Source organism: Lipophrys pholis (assembly GCF_963383615.2).
Source record: "Lipophrys pholis genome assembly, chromosome: 4".
In the NCBI taxonomy this organism is placed as follows: domain Eukaryota; kingdom Metazoa; phylum Chordata; class Actinopteri; order Blenniiformes; family Blenniidae; genus Lipophrys; species Lipophrys pholis.
Window position 1 is genome coordinate 24956684 of NC_137637.1, and position 17649 is coordinate 24974332.

The 17649-nt window shown below is 39.4% G+C and overlaps 1 protein-coding gene across 2 annotated transcripts in view; it reads left to right on the top strand.

Annotated features, from left to right (window-relative positions):
• Positions 1-17649, top strand: part of arhgap9 (Rho GTPase activating protein 9) — a 52023-nt gene that overhangs the window by 289 nt on the left and 34085 nt on the right. For both annotated transcript variants that reach the window (XM_080461388.1, XM_080461389.1), the window contains exon 2: positions 16396-16728. In XM_080461388.1, the coding sequence (XP_080317514.1) occupies positions 16507-16728 (222 nt within the window). In that variant the 5' untranslated portion in view covers positions 16396-16506. The remainder of the gene's footprint in view (positions 1-16395; positions 16729-17649) is intronic.

Here is a 17649-nt window from a genome sequence, read left to right on the forward strand (position 1 = left end):
GTGATGAGTCCTGCACAGGCAAATCTCCGCATTTATATTTATGCAACATGGTGAACACTGTCCGGGATTTATTCTACTGTGGTATAATGCAAAAATCACTGTCATAGTTTCTATGCGTTTTTATTCATCTGTTTTACAGGAACACACTTTTTTGTGTTGTTATTGCTGCACGTGGCCATTGATTAAAAACTATTTTTGAACACTGAGTAATTTAAAAGCACCATATTATTATTATTATTATTATTATTATTATTATTGTTTGTTTTGGTAAATCGAATTTTCTCGTCTTACGTAAACACTTTTCTGTATCTTCATGGAAGCAGCGAGTGTTTTCTTTCTCAATAACATGTCATTAAGCCTTACTTTGTTTAATACATAACCAAGTATCAGATTAGTTCCATCTACTTTAAAGTGTGTGCAAAAAGTTGCATATGTCCTCAGTATAATGAAGACAAATACTATGTGGACAATCTTTGTGCCAAAAATATGTTTTGGATTCAGCAGGTGAATGGGAGATGTGTGTGTCTAATGGGGAAAAAAAGTTGTACTACCAGTCTTCCAACAATAGGTGAACAGTTGGGTTACAGTGACAGCTCCAGCACTAAAATAGTAAGCTTTCTTTTTCCACAACTCTTGAATTTCCCATTGTGTTAAACCACACGTATCTCACCCTGTCACAACTACTCAAATATAGCTGACACTGGATGAGAGTCATACAGGGCCAATGTAGAAACTCGTCACTCTAAAACGTTTTAACCTCCAACCATTTCCTGTGGAGAGTTTCCTGTTCAAACGCTCCCATATGTGCACACATATAACATCTGATGCACTGTCTTCCTTTTAGTTTCACACAGTGATGACTTTATTTAGTTTCCCCTTTATCATCTCTTCAAATGTCATGCTGATAAGATATTTTTTTAATTTCATCGCTTTACATATGTGGTGAATTTGGAAATATTTGCATGCTGCTCGGTAGCTCTCACATGCTTCACAGAAATGGTATGGACGGGTTAACCACAGGTTGTGATGGAAACAGTTTGACTGACGCATTTTTGCCGTTTCATAATCATTCTTAAGTCCATACAAAGCAGGAGATTTGCTCCCTTTTCGCCAGCCTGTGACAACACAGGCTCGAAAGATTATTCTCCACTTGCAACTTTGCTGATTAAAAGTGCCCTGTACCATGTGCAGTATTAGGAGGAGAGTTACAAGTCCAATGTAATCACCCGTGTGCTGGACTCAGACTTCTGCTGAGGATGTTAGTGGGAGATTGAGTGACTGAAACATTTTACGCTGTTTTAACGCTGAGATTACCCTGCTTCTCGGGACATTTGAGCCAGTCTGCGATCTATGTCCCTGTGTGTGAGATGTACAGTATAGCTGCTTCCGCATGCATACTCTCAGTTGTGGAGCAAAATCCTACAGCGGCAGATCATGAACGAGCGAAAAACCTCATCTCACTTAAGTACTTTGTACAAAGCAGTACACCAGACAACTGCTCCTCTACCTGTAGCTTCATGACATCTGGTCCTTCAACAGACCTAAATCCCCACATGCGACAGATGGATGCTTTGTTTTTGGTATTCATTTGCTGTTTTCTAACTGGTTTTTGTAGTGTTGTCGGTGCCACAAGTTTCTGTTAATTCATCACTTTTATTTGCACCATTTATTTGTCACAAAGCGTTCACATGAGCTCATCATGAGTCATGCTTGTGCAGAAATAGATTTCACATTGAAGATATAGTTAAAGCAGATTGATTTGTATTTAAATGCAGTTCTAGTTGTTTTTTGAGCGTCAACAGACGCAAACTTGCCAAAAAAATTACAAATCCAGTCAATTTTGTCCAGGTGAAAATGTTTTACGGGAGGAGTTGATTAAGTGATATAGATCGATGATGGACTGCAAGATGTTTCTTTGAGTTTATCACACATTTATTCCAAGTGATGTTGGCTCTGATCTGAATGTGTGTCCAGAAGACCGCAGGATTATGTAGTGAAACATGTTTCAGCTTGGCTTTGTGAGGGACTTGTTCAGGATTCGAGCTGCGCTCTGTCCAAAGCGAGCTGGAATAGGCTCCATCCCCCTGACACTTTCATTCAGGTAAGCGTAGACAGAAAATGATTGCCTGAAATTAAATTCAATGTTTCTTCACAATGTTGTTCTTGTTTTAGTTGTTGTTCTTTTTCTTTCCAGTTGTTTCCTCCCGATTATCTCGTCTCTTGTATTTTCATTACTCACACCAGTCTCCTGCATGTTCCCCCTCGCTGCTACATAACTGTCATCTTTTTTTTTTTTTTTTACATACAAGAACAAACCGATCTCAATTTGTCTTTTGCACATTCCCACTAAACTGTCCAACATGAGATGCCCCTCTAATGTACTTAGCCATAACTCAGTCCTTCTGATCACTCCCCATTGAAAACCTCATCATCCTCAGCTCTCCCACCTCCAGTACATCTTACTGTCTTGTGGTCTGTGTACTAATCCTAATAGACATGGCTAACAGGCAATCCGTGGACCATATGTGGCCCCCGTCCCCAAAACTTTGCAGCTTACATGCCAATTTCCAAATTCCCCAAAAAACAATTGGTTTCATATGTGATGGTAGGGTGCCAGTGTGGTCATTTCAAGCACGTTTAAGCTTGTTATAATTTTAAATGACTCCAAATTACTGTTTCCCTGAGTTTATTTCAAGGCAAAAATGTCAAATGCATTCATGTTGATTGAAATCAGAGACATGCAATAAGTCCTTTCTCATTAAATCCGATGCCTTGCTGCAGATGTGCTAGGTCACAATTTGGCCCTCTGGAAGTGCGGACGACTTTTCTTGTGGCTACCACAATGATCAAAGTTGCCACACAACTAAGCTGGTCTCACTTACCATCTTTTAAACCAGCCGCTCCAATCTAGCTGGGAGCCTTTTTTCACAGATCAAATCTAATGTGATTCAGAGAATTGTCTGGGAAGTCTCAAGTCATTCTATGTTTTTTTTTCCATTGACGGCTTCATAATGAGAGGTGTTGCTATAACTGTAGTATGATCTACTTCTTGTATATGTTTATGAATAATCAGATTGTTTCTTCCCAGGATAAAACATGCTTAATTGTCTTAACTTCCAAAGAAGATGAATGCAGTCATAATAGGCCACCTAATGTCAAACTGCTCGAATATAACTGACAGGGTTGTGTGGCTTTATTATGATTCTGGACGGAGAAATAGATGGCCCTTTCATTTCACATGGATTTCGCAAGAGGGTAACTAAGAACAAGGCAAACTTTTCAATGCTTTAGACCCCTTTGACTTGAGAAAAATCTGTTGGAAATCACATCACTCTTGTGTTTGTCTGTTTGCTTTTACAATGGAGCGAGTGGATGGAGCATGTTAGTGGAGTAAGTTATGAAATGTATTTGAGCATTATAGCGAATAAAAATATACATTTGGAAAAAAAAACCCATGGGAACAATATAGTATGGACGATGATCAATCACAAGGTAAAAGGTTGAGTTTATCATGAATTGAGCAAACAGCTCAGGAAATGCATCTTACCAGAGTAATCAGCAGCATCTCTATTTAAGGCTGAGCTGAATTGTATCTATTTTTCAAAAACATTAAAAATTGAGGGAGTGAATCACATTCTTCTACATGAATTTTTTCAAAATATGCTAAATAGATAGTATGTGGTATTTGGCACCTCCAAAAGACATAGTCCTCAGCGCACACTATTGGTGGATCGGTACTTTGGGCCTGTTTTTGTATCCGCAAGCCTTTTTTAGATCAAGCCTATAAGTGTTTCTAACGCTGTTGTCAATACGCAAGGAGCTTCCCCAGACATAAATACTGTGGTGTGTAGCAGCTCCAGTTGCATTCACATCTGTGCTCTGTTTTAATCCAGATTAATCCTGCTTCCTTTTTTAGTATCGCTGCATTTCAATAGGGTGTATAGGTACAACTCTATAACCATCACCATGACAACAGTGATTATTGGCAACATGCTGGGAATATAACTTAAAGGGGACATATCATGCTAAATCCACTTTTTTAGCCCTTAAATGCATTTTGTTGTATAATTAGAGTGTTTAGAAGTACAGAAAAGTTCAAAGTAGTCTCTTCAGGTGCTCCGTCGATATCTTTATATTCTGTTTTGGTCATATTTTGCGATCGGTTTCGATTTTTCTATTCTCTATTACGTTTTTTGAACAATGACGTCACAGTATTCTCAGCGGAACTGCCAAATTAGGACATCGACACTTCGAGCAATCCGCCATTTTTGTTTCTCGCTGCGATTTTGTAGTCCAACCGAAGTTACGAGAGGATAAGTCGAAATGTTCGGTTGTTGGATGTAGTAACTCACAAGCTTCGTTACAACCATCTCCCAGCATCAGAACCTTCTCGAAGTGCCTGGTTGAGTTTTATTTTTCACAGAAATGTACCCACATCTGTGGGTAAGGTCATTTTTGTGTGCGCGAAGCACTTTAAGGACGACTGCTTCAGCAACCTCCGCCAGTATAAAGAAGGATTTGCCGAAAGACTTCGTCTGATTGAGCGTCAGTTCCTTCTATCTATGGAGACGACGAACAGAGCACTTCGGTAAGCTGTATATAACGCTAAAAAGTGTGATGATAAGACGTCCCTGTCATTGTTTTGTTAGCATTAGCAGTTGCACCGTCTTCATATGTTAGCGCTGTGTGCTCGTTTTAGATTATAATGTAACTTCTGTGTTAAATAGTCGTTGTAATACAGGCAGTATTGTAGTAGTGGGCATGGATGGAGAAGTTAGTGTAAATATAGTAACACACCATTGCGTTACATCCATATGAAGACATTGTTCTTCAGGTGCATCATCGTCATTTTCATCTCGCTCCGCCGGGTCCGACTCTGGCTCCAACATGTATGGCTGGATGGACAAATCTTCCGTTGTTGACATTTTGTAAATAATGTGTGAATATAAAGTTTCTGCGCCGCTAGATAATTGTATCTGTTCTATCAAACTACAAAGATGGCCGAACAGTGTGACGTTGAACCGAGTGTCACCTCTGCAACCTGGAGAGGAGGCGAGGTATGAAGTGTCTCATTTGCATTTGAAGAGACCGCCCCAAAACGAGTTGCTCTCAGAAGCACATCAGAAAAGGGGTAGAAAAGGGGCCTGTGGAGCTCTAATAATGAGGAATTCAGACCCAAGCATTGAAGTTCCGCTTTATATAGACCACAACTGTATGATTTATATGTAAAAAGGAAGGATTTAAAAGCATGATATGTCTCCTTTAAAATGACCAGGTACCCTATATTGACCCTGTGTCACAAAATTTAAACTGAAGTTTTCCTCTTAGTTAAATTGATTAGTTGACTCAGGTGTAGTCGATTAACAGCAAATCAATAGCTCACTGTCTTTCTTGCTTAAAATTTTTTTTAGCTATTTTTCAAGCAGGAGTATACTGCTCCATTTGTTTTCTCTTTTCCAAATATGCACACTACTGTCTTATTTATATAATATTCTTAGAAAACTCCATACCCTTTACTCTGTAGCATCAAGTACTTGAACCTTCGATTTGAAGGTCCTGTGGGTAAACACTTCCACTTATTACTAATGTCTGACAGAGCCTGGCCCTTATTTGTATTTGTGTAATGTTGCTTTATTGAGCAAATAACCCCTTTAACCCTGTGAAGGCATCAAAGCCGCGTCTGTGTGTTTGCCTCCTCCCTATGCCTTTAGCCTTGGGAGGTTTAGCTGCTCTTTTCCTTGTGCCCCAACAGTATCGTGCTCACTTTCAGCTGCACACGGCTGAAAGTGGGTCTTCGACTTGCCTGATAGCTTTTGACAGCTCACTCTCATCCCCGGTGGATCAATGGAGCTCAGCGCTCTTCATTAGAAACATCAATGTACCGCACATTCCCACAGGCTCAGAAACAACCCGCCAGCCCAGCCAGTGAAGGTTTATTTTTTTCATTCTGTAAAACATCAGTCTTGACTTGTATGTGACATTTTATTCACTTCAGATGGAAACTATTGGAGAAATAATTTGAAAGTGCTTGGTGCTAAGAGATTCTTAGTTTATTGAGTATAATGCATATTTTTTTTGTTTTATTATGACTTTCCATATTCGAAAAAACAAGATTCTATCTGTTTTTATCAATATCTCCAGTAAGAAATCAATTTACCACAAACTTAATCTGTTTTCGAAATCTGATTCTACAATTACTCTTAGACTGATTTTCAACAAAGAAATAACAGTTTGCTGCAGTGTTTCATGCTGAATATACATTGAGAAAGACAAGATCCTGAGTCGTTGCTGTTGGAGCTGATCAATTTGAACCTTGTTATTGTTATGTTATTTCATTTTAAACTGATTGCTATTCAGGTTTAAGACTGTAAAATCAACAAAGCAATTAGTACGATAAATATGTGTCTCGACAAGACAGTTCTGTTCTTCCAATGTTCTGAAATGTTAATGTTGAATTGATTTTCTCACTGTAGATTTAAGTAAAAAATAAATATTGGAAGTCTTATTCTACACAGAACTATCCAGGTGTATAACGGGCTTATAACTATGGTGATACCACTATTTTCAAAGTGAAATCATGAGGTGAGATCAACATTTTATGCTGTTTCTTTGTTTAAGCTGCTTATTGGAAATAAGAAGCACTTTCATAAGCTTATTTCTATTACTGGAATAAGCGTATTACTTATTAACAACTGTACCAGCGGTGTGTTTTTCACCTTCCAGTAGTGTTTTTTTTTTTTTTTCCTGTAAAATGCACAGGCTAATTAAAAAAAGAAAAGAAGTAATGCTTAAATTAATTCTTTTCAAGAGTTTAAAATGCCCCCTGGGCAACGCTGCGCCACTTTGCCTAAATGGCAAAAGAAAACACTGGCCTGTCTGGTTGTTGTTTATATTCAAATGGGGGAAATGAGAGCTTGAATGTTATACAAGTGAACTCTCTGAAGGAGTCTGCTACGTGTCGATGCGGGCTGCAGGGTTCATTGTAAACACAAGTATTGCGTCAGCAAACGCTTGAAATGATGGCATCACACATATGAAATGTTGTTATGTGCAACAAGAAAGAAAAAGAAGAAGAAGAAGAAGAAAAAACAAAAACTGAACCCATACTAGAGAAGCTGCAGATGCTAGTTGGTCACAGAGGTTGTTGTCATGATGACAGTGGCGAGTGTGAGCCAATGGCTGCTTTACTGTCATCATCCGCTGTTTGATTGGCCCTCTGATAATTTACTCAGCTAATCACCGGAGGGATGCATCCCACCTGTTTAGTCACATATACACACACACACTTACACACACATGTTCAGCAGGCAGCCATCACACTGGGAAACACAGTGTGTGTTTCAGTGTCTCTCTCTGGTCTGATCATCAATAATGCATGGCTTTGGGAGGATGAAAGGCTGTTTTGGCTTGAGGCATGTGTCTCATATGGAGAGAGAGACATCAGCGCTAGTAGTTATAACTGTACATCCACAGACAAAGTGAATTCTCCCTTTTAAGGCTGTCCTCAGCAGAACTGCTCATCGGGCTGAGAGCGGCCAGATTTTAAGCTTAATATGTTGATTAGTTACTCAAGTACAATGACTAAAACAGTGTTGATTGTGGTTTAAAATGTAAGGACAGAAACTAAATTGTGAAACTTTGACTGAACTTTTGGCGTGGCGGCATTACCACTCCATCATAGCCGGTTTCTGAAAGTAAGTATTAAATCTTGAGTCATCAAAGCTTAAAATTCCACTTAGTTATCATGGAATCTGTTTCAGATGTAGTTTAAGCGAAGGAATATAACATACAGCTTGGTTTAGCATTGATTTTAAGCACATTTCAAGGAGCTTCTGTGCTTGTTCTAAGACATACTGCTGTGTTACAACTCCTTTTACCCATAATGCATGATGTGATGCAATACTCCACGACACAGGCATCACCTGACTAAAACTTTGGAGCCAGTTTTGCAAACAAACCGGGACGCTTGTTTGTCTGTGGCGATCACACGCCGGCTGCCTTCTGCTGAAATGCTCAGATATGAGGCGCTGTTTGGCTGACGCAGTGATGAAATCTGCTGTCCTGTTAACATGAATCGACTCACTTTCACTTTCTGCTTTGGTAATTAACATTATTGAACATTGTGTTTCACGTTTGGAGTAAATACAGTACGGCGAACGCGCAGCCGAGTGTGTGTTAGCGGATGCGCGAGTAAAAGCCTTTGAAGTTCCTCATTCACCCCATACTCCTCTTCCCCACGTCTCGGCTCTCTTTGAACACCATGTAGCCATGATTATTAAAGCCGCCCTCTTTCGACTTCAAACGTATGGAATGAATATGGATATGACATGACACCAAACTCTCCACCATCAGCCTTCACTCCGGTGCAGACCTGCCCCGCGGTGAGGTTCGGTAGCCCCGCCGATCCCAAACAATCTGTGGGAGCCGAGCACGTCATTCATTCATGAGCTTGTTTTTGAATTGAGGCTCAAACTATTTGGGGTAATTATTCCATTGTTTTGAACGTTGTGACATCTTTTATTTCTTTCACCAGTCCAACTTTATTTTCCCTGGAATTATTTCAGGTGCTGCTTCCATCCCCTTAACCTTGTAATTTGTATTTCTTCCATCTCCATTCCTACCTTTTATAGGATATCAAGATCAAAAACACCATATTGTTAATGCTTCTGATTAACATACGGGGTATTTTCATACCTTTCACACATCAGCACAGACTGAATAGATGTGCTATCATGTGATGATAATTATATTCAAACGGATGTATTTTGATTTTGCCTGCAGATTTGTCACTCTGCAATAGTCACTCAAAGGTTGTGTATCATGGTTTTTTTTTGTACTTTGTGTGAAATCTCAGCCAGTACTCAAATCAGGCAGACTCCGTGCCCAATTACAAGAATCATATTCTGACACTTTCATTGAGAAAAACACCATTTATCAGGAACCCAGCTCTGCAGAACCAGACTCAGTTAGCAGCTTTTCTGAGGCACTGGTTTGGAGTTGGGGAATAATACAAGAAAAAGGAAAAGGACAAAGAGCGACAAACATATAAATTGACATCTGACAGCAAAAACTCATCAACCTTCTGGAGACTTAATGGGGGAACGCACAGATCACAAACTCCCTGTTCCACAGTCTGAGATCCTGCAGGAAAGTACAGAGAAAGAGGGCAGAGAAGAGAGAGCACAGACTACAAGATAGCGCGATGTACATAATGTTCATGTTGTACAAAGGTAACATGAATTTCTACACATTGCAAAACATCAGAGAGACTCAATAGAGAAGGTCTCCCAGCTGTCTAAACCTATAGCAGCTTAACTGAAAAAAGCTCCAGAGTGACCTGGATCAGCCCCAAATTTAAGCTTTATTTAATACGCTTCATTGAATAAGTAATGGAAACGTTAAGCCTAACCTTAAAAGTAGAGACAAACAGTGTTCGCCTCCCTAACTGAAACTGGGAGCTGCTTCTGCATGAGAGGAGCCTGATAGCTGAAAGCTCTGCCTCTCGTTCTACTTTTAGAAAACCAAGGAACCTCCAGTAAGCAGCACTCTGAGAACAAAGTCTTCTGCTGGGGACTAACAGATTTTTACGATATGATGCATCCTGGTTGTTGAGAGCTTTTCAAGAAATATATTAGATTCTACAGGCAGCCAATGATATTAATAAAAGCGCTGATGTGTGATTACTGTTTAGCACTGCGGTAATCACACTTCTGGAACTCTCGAGAAGTAAATATGTTCTTTTTGCCCATTGTATTCACAAACCTCTCAGGCTTCATCATTATATCATCAGTTAATCCGTGGTTGGCTTCCTCTGTCTGGCTAGATAATGTGAATGTACGGTCCATGTGTCCCAGGCTGCATGTCTGCATGTCACATGTAAACATAATGATTTTTCTGCTCACTGCATTTCAGGAAGTCTCTTCTCTGCTGTTTATATGTGTGCTTATATGATGACAACAATGGGAACGCACTTCATCGATTAACATTAAACTATATCAAACATAAACACATTTCCATAAACAGAGTATTTACACAAATGAAAATTGCCTGAAGCATCAACCACTGTTGATCTATGAAGAATGTATCCTGCAGTTTGCTCAATATCTGCTAGGATGGACTCCAGCCTCCACTTTATGACCAAAGTCTGCATAATGCAATAATACATAGATGGATGTATTTCAGTCTGTCAAGTATTTTTGTAAATTTGTAGCAAAAGATGTACTCTGAATAAAAGTTGATTCCATATAAAAATGTATTGGTACTTTTTGAAATTGCTCAAATAAAACGTGCAAAGGCATCTGGGCATATGTAAATTTTTGTTAAGCATGTGAGTAAGATTTTATTATGTCATTTGTTTTTGACTTCATTGATTTATGGACAGATTTTTGTTTGGTCCATAATGCTTTCATCTCATAAACAACCTACACCCATGTTCACTGTATATGCGGTGTCTGTTAATCAGCGACCAGCCTGACTGATGGCAGGTGAACGTGTGAGTGTTTGTAGGAATCTAAAAAAAAACATGCAATTTACATGTGAGAACACAAACACGGGCAAAATGTTCCCTGCGGAATATAGTTCTTTGCCACTTCCATCCACATTAAAATTCCCTGATACTGTATACACATAGATTTGAATACTTTACACTCGTTTAATTCCATAAGGTGCGTTAGGACGTCAAATACTGTCTGAGGTGATTCTGGTATATATTGTAATGGCTGCTTCAGTGTTTACATCCATGCGGTCTGCCTGTGATCCCCATTAGCTGACCGGCCTGCCCTGTGTTTGGATCAATAGTTCAATCAATCAGCAGAACAGCTGGTTGTGTTTGTTTGATCAGGGCCTCTGTCACTCTGTCCCCACCCCACACTGTCCACCGTGTTCTTGTTACTCCAGTTCAAATATGGTTTATCTGCATGGATGGGTAACAGCCAGATGATGCTCACTCTCTCCGGCTCTGTTTTTTGTGTGTGTGAGGCAAAGTGCTTGCTGAACGAGGAGAGGTAGGGTCAGCAAGGGTTTATCGAGTAGACGGAGGATCATTCGGCTTCATAGGATTAACTGTGTGTTTGTGTGCTTGAATCTTTGATTGTCTGCAGGACAGAGCTGCGAGCTGGTGTCCATCTTTCTCCCTCACCTTTCCCGGAACCTCTCTGCTTTGTAAACATGACAAAGGCTTCCCTGTTGTGATTGGGTGTGTGTTTAAAGCTCATCGGACGTATAGATCTGACTGTCGAGTGAGCCGGTGACCTTGCCATCGTAGACTCACTCTCATCACTTCTTGGTGAGACGCCCGTTCTCTCGTTGGCTTTCTCACATGCATGCTTGCACAAATTGTATACTTTCCATTTCTTCAACTCGGTCGGACTTGGATGCACACGGAGTGAGTTGGAAGTGAAAGCACTCAAGCAAAGCCAGGCAGGCACATCACATGCAGCACTTGCTTGGAGTTTTTGCTCCTTTCTTACTTATTTTTTTCCATTCTTGTTTTTTTTTTTCTGTCTGTGTTTTCTTTAATATCTCTTCAGTTTTTGTTGTCAATGACCCGTCACGAGTCCATGGTCCTTGGCTCAAGCTTCCTTCGTCTGTCTCTTCCACCATATGGCCTTCTCTCTATGTTGGGGTGTGTGACGCCCAGTGGATTCTCTGCTGCTCTGTGGCCCACAAATAGAAACACAGTCTGGACTCCTTTTCCATTTCATAGACTGTCGTTCAATATCATCACACTTAATTCTGTCTTCAACTCGATATTTACTATAGTCTCGTAATGCAGCTTGCACAATAGACCTGGCTTGTTTCTACTAGTCCTTGATTAAATTCCGATATTAATCATTGTGCTACGTTAATTCCACCTCAATGTTTTTCTTAAAATCATTTTGATTTCTCTTTAGTCAATTAGTTATTCATTTTGCTTTGGTGAATCAGACCTGACAAGTATATTTTAAAATCATGAGTCATTGAATGACGAAGGACGACAGCGCTCCGGTTTCTTTTTTACAAACGGTCTCATCTGTCTCTATTTGGTAGCATCATATCAAAACCCACACCAATAACATCAAGGGCTTTAACTCTACCCGAGCAGACGAATTTGCATGAAACTTGGTAAATCCTCTCGTTCCATGGCTGATGTTTTTGTGCCGGTGGTGGTAAGTGAATGGTGGTGTTAATGTGCCTGCCTTACAAATCTCAAGCCAGATACAACCTTGTACTAGCAAAAATACATATTACATGTCCATCCGTCTGTCTTCTTCACTCCTTTTTTTCCACTTCGGTGTCATGGTGGGCTTTAGCTGATCACAACTGGCCAGTGTTGCACAAACAAATTTCTTATTCATTGTTATCGTGATATAAACATAGAAAATATACTTATAGCAAAACACTGACTCAACTGAGATGAATTATGTTTCCATGCACCGTACAAACTCTGTAAATTCCAAATGACAAAATTCCAACCATGAAAGAAAAAGTGTGATTGATCACAAATGATTCACAAAAATTGATGTGATTAACTAATTAAGAAATTCTATTCACAGCCTATAAATACCCTTTGGCCATAGGGGAGAAGTCAGAAGCAGAAAACCTCTGAAACTCTTCTTGTGGGAACAGCAGATGCACATAAGATGGAAAAAAACAAAGGAGACAAACATGGTTGAATCACAGCTGGTATAAATTAGGGGCAAGCAAAAGATCACTGTTTTAAGAAACAAAGTCCAAAGTGTAAAGATATACACATTTATTTCTATTCATTTTAAATTACCCCTTTGATTATCCCAATACTCAACATTATCTACATATTGCATGTTCACCTGCTAAAATTCTTTTTTTTTTGGAAAATCTAACGTAACATTATAGTTTTCATCAACAATAATAAATAATGGTCAAGATTTATAACAATAAATGAAATCACTGCCGCGGAATGAAACTATATATCAAGTTTCTCCTTTTGAATTGAATCATTGAAATAAATCAACTTTTCAATGATATTCCCATTCATGCAAATGTATGCCCTGGGCCTGTGGAGGATATTCTCATTGTGAGGCAAGAGTGTGCCTTTGCATGCAAGACTGTGTTTTTCTATATGTTTTTTTTTTACCTCTTTTTGTCAGTGAGTTTTAAAAAGCGTTGAAAGTCAGGAAGAAGCAAACAGGTGTAACCCTCTTCCTGCGTGTGCACACAGAGTAGGCATATCAATAGGCGTGTCTGTATGGTTAGGGTTTTCTTTCAAAACATTTTTTTTTGTTTCTTTTTAATCTTTGTAAGTAGTCAATAACACATTCCTAAAGTCATGCAGCAGGATTGTTAAGCCAAAACAACTGCTAATCTCCGCTTCAAGGCTCTGTTTTGTAGGTATTAATGCTCGTCACAGAGCAGCACTGCAGTCTAAAATGTTCACAGTGCAACTCATCATCTCCTCTTTTAAGCATGCAGTTAAATAATCATGTACGTAACTAAACCTGTGATGATGTCTCACTCTGGAGAACAAGTAGAAAGGATATGGGCCAAACTGTGGTCGAACTATGATGTGTCTTTGCAGTTTCCTGTTTACCTCTGACTTTTCCCTTTATCCTTCCTGAGCTAACGGCATGCTGAGAAAGGGGTTTGAAAACTCGAGCCAAGGCAAGGTTATGATAACAGACTGACTATTTGTCAGAAGTAAATTTTTCTCTCCAGAAAAACACAAGATGTGCAAACATAACTAACAGTCGAGCACAATTTAACAGCTGAATTATATTGAGTTTTCTCCCCGGACAGATTAAACATAGATATAATCCATCCTGTGGCTGTCATTTCATATCACAGCATAGAAATTCCAGGGGAACAAGAACAACTGGCCGTGTTTTTCCAAAAACAAAGAGTGGGCTTTTAGTGCACCAAAAAAACTCAGCTGTGAAGCAGCCGAGAGCTTCTTTATATATATTTAAAGGCTTGCACACAGCACACCCACATCAGTATTTTCGCTTGCTCCAGAGGAAAGCTCTAATCACCCAAATGAAGCAAAACTACCTCATGTATGTCTACGATTGCTCGACAAGCCATTTAAACATTATTTACCAAGTGTAAGGAAATAAATGATGAGCTGTTTTGGGAGCTCTATTTGATCCTCCAATTGAGACAGCATGTCAAACTTAGCAAATACTGTATATATTCAATGTTTTTTCAGATATGTATGAGAGTTTATGTTGAAATTCTTGGCAGAAGTGTTTGCATTTATCTGGTCTGCAATCCAAATAATTTGATGGATATGGTTGATAATGTGTGCCTACTCCCTCATGATGTTAGCCCATAACTATTTTCTGTGTTTATAAATACATTTGACAGTTACAGTTGATTCAAAAGTCTTTTTTTTTAATTTTTTATCTGAACCCTCTTAGATATATGTCCAAACACAATTATAGGACATGAAGGCACCCCATATTTTAGAAAATTAACATAACACAAAAGTAAAGAAACACAGTATACATTTGGTAGATTATTTGCTTTAAAATACTTTTTGGCAAATGATTTTATATTGTCAATTGTTTGTTTCCTTAAATGCTGATTATTGAATCCACCAAACAAGAGTGTAATAGGGAAATTAGCTGTTATTGAGAAAGATTATTTGTAAAATGTTAGATAAATACGACCCTCAAATTCAGCACTGCATCTCAACCCACAAATGCATGTTTCTTACAAATGGTCATTTAAGATTGTCATTTAAAAAGAAATAAACATGCATTCTAACAGTAAAAGATTTATTGACAAGACAGATTTTGGCAAGAAAGAAGTATTTAATCTTACCTTGGTAAATTTCCTATGTTATGCCTTCATCACAGAGCTGATTTGTCACAGTACAGTGATACATACACAGGAACAATCCTGCATCAATGTGTTCTGAATTTCAGTAGAATAAGAATATCCACTTTTATAAAGAACTTTATCAATCGTCTGTTGAGTTAATCTGTTCATAATTGGTCGTGATGTTTATTCACTGTCATCACATGTTGATAACTTGTCCTGGATATCGTCCTGTGTACTTTACAATGAGATTCCTGCTTGTGTTTGCCAGTCAGTCGTCCGACAGACAGTCCTCCAGGCCATATGCTGGTACTGAGGGGCTTTACTGTAATTCTCTGTAGTCGTGGGGGTTGCAGATTCATTCCTGTGCTTTAATAACAGTGGGATTATCAAGGTTCAGCCAGCTATCCTCCTCTCCATCAACTCCAAGCTGCATTCAGCTTCATCCACTCCTTCACTCCTCTGGTTCTCCACGTCAGTCTATCCCAGACCCGTCCTCTCCTCCCTCGTGTTGCCGTCACTCTCACAGACACGTTCCAGGTGTGAGTCAGCCTGTTTGCAGGTATCTCGGGACGTTTCCCTTTCGCTGTGTGTGAGTTTGTGTGCTTGCAGAAATGTGGGTGTGAGCACTCTGAGGCTGCTTTTCTACGCGTCTGGCAGAAAGTTAGAGGTTCTCTTATGTAAGCGGGTCTTGGCTGGGTAAAGCAAGGGTTTAGCTTGGGGATGCTGGCTCAGGTGGAGAAATGGAGACAGATGCTATTTTGAGTATACTGTGCTCCTTACATCCTCTAAACGCATGAGTTATTCACTCAGATGGGTCTCTGGGTTCTAACGGGATGAAAGGACAATAGCAAAGTGGTGCACTGTGGGTTTGTGCAAGTCTCTGTATTTTATGTTCTGACAAGTAGATTGAAATTACAAGTGGGAAATTGGTTGATTCTATAAATTTATAAGTAGCAGTGACGGATCGTAACAATTCTTTTTTTGTAAATGTTTTTTTTTTTTAAGTGTTCAGCAAAACTCTATGGGGTCAGGGGAGGAGTGATGCCTCTTCATAACATAATGATAAAGGAGAAATGAGTGGAGGCTACAATATTTAACAATAAAACACATTTTAAGAACTGCATTCATTGTAAGTGCGATGGAAATTAATGAAAATATTTGAAAACAAAATAAAGCTTGGGTACAAAACCATGATAAAATAATTATGGTGATTCCGTGCTTTACACAAATACTTTCCAAATATTTGAAATTATTACCAGCAATTACAACCTTACAAGCTGTGAAATGGCATCATTTTAGACCTTTGTGTTGTGTGACTGTTGTACAGAATAAATCTATTTATTTGAAATTGTCTTAGAGCTACAGAAAGGCTGGTAAGTCTGTTGACATATAAGTATTTATTTTATAATTTTCGGAAAAAGTAAAAGTTGTGTTTTCAGGTGACTTGTTTTCTCTGAAATTGAATTAATCTGAAAAGGGAAGAATGGAATTATTGTATTGATTCCTTCTGGATTAGCGTTAACAGCCATTTTTTTTAACACAAAAAGAATTATGTTCCCATTCGCAGGACCGACTAATGTTTTTACATGATTTTCCTTTTGATACTGTGTATTTCAGAGCATGGCTCTGGCCTGGTTCCAGTCTCACCTGCCCTGCACCGTCCCAGCCTGCAACACACGTCAGTGCACTCCCAACCAGCCTTGCTGAACCAGGACTGCGTGCAGAGCCATGCTGTCCGGTACTTGGCGGCGCTCTGTGGGGCATCAGCAGCCTGCTGCAGCGCCTGCGATGACCTCCAGGGGGTTGACCGTGTGCGGGGTCCCCACCGGTACGGTGGTCCTAGAGGCCCAGTACGACTACAACTATCGAGGGGCTGATGGCCGGCAGGTTTGCATCAGGGAGGGAGAGCGCTTTATTCTCCTGAAGAAGACCAATACTGACTGGTGGCAGGTGAGGAAACAACTCGTGCTCTTTCTCTTTTCAGTCAATGACTTTTGGAAAATCTGGATTAGAAATATACCACAGGTTTCAAATAAGTTTGACTTGGCAATTGTCCAGAAGTAGAAAAGTAGGGAAAAAGGCATGACAGGGTTTTTATTTTTCGAGGCGTATAGTCATTTGCCTCCCAGGTAACGTCAGAACGTCTGTGTTTAGTTTGCATGTTCGTCCTCTGTACTCAGGCTTTCTCCTGCTATCCAATTATGTGTCTTAGATTAATTGGTGACCTCAAGATTCTTGTGGTTGTCTGTTTCACAATGGCAAGACAGAAAGTCTGTCCAAGTGGAACTTACAGGGGTACAAATGGGCTTGGACCTCCTTCTTTAGCAAAAAAAAAAAAAAAGATCATTGGTTTAAAAAAATCATTTGAAAAAAAAAATGCTATGAAACATGTTGACATTGCTTTTCCAACCATGGCTCGAGCTCCTGCTATTCTAACACCAATAAATTGTAAATAGAAGATTTAAGGGTAAATATATTTGTTTTAACAGGTCCTAATTGTTGTTTTTGCTAGAGGACTATTCTTATTCAGTTCTCAGGTGTAGTGCTTGCACACCCACCTCATAAAACAGGCTCATGTTCTCTGGAAAAGAGGCTTCAGCTGGTGGTCGTGTCACTATCTGTGTTATAACAGTGTGCCCACATCAATGCAGAACAATGGTAGAGGTGAATGTCGTACATCAGGCTGTTTTTTTCCTCTGGAATACATGATACTTCATGAATCTCAACTGATCCCAACACAACCATCTTACTGTTGTGACACATGAAGTATCACGTTCCAGTAGAGTGATGGTTATAAGGGTCACATTACAGTTGATAGAGGAAACTGTTTTGATTTTACTTGTTGCAACTTTTTTTTTTAAAGTGTTTTTA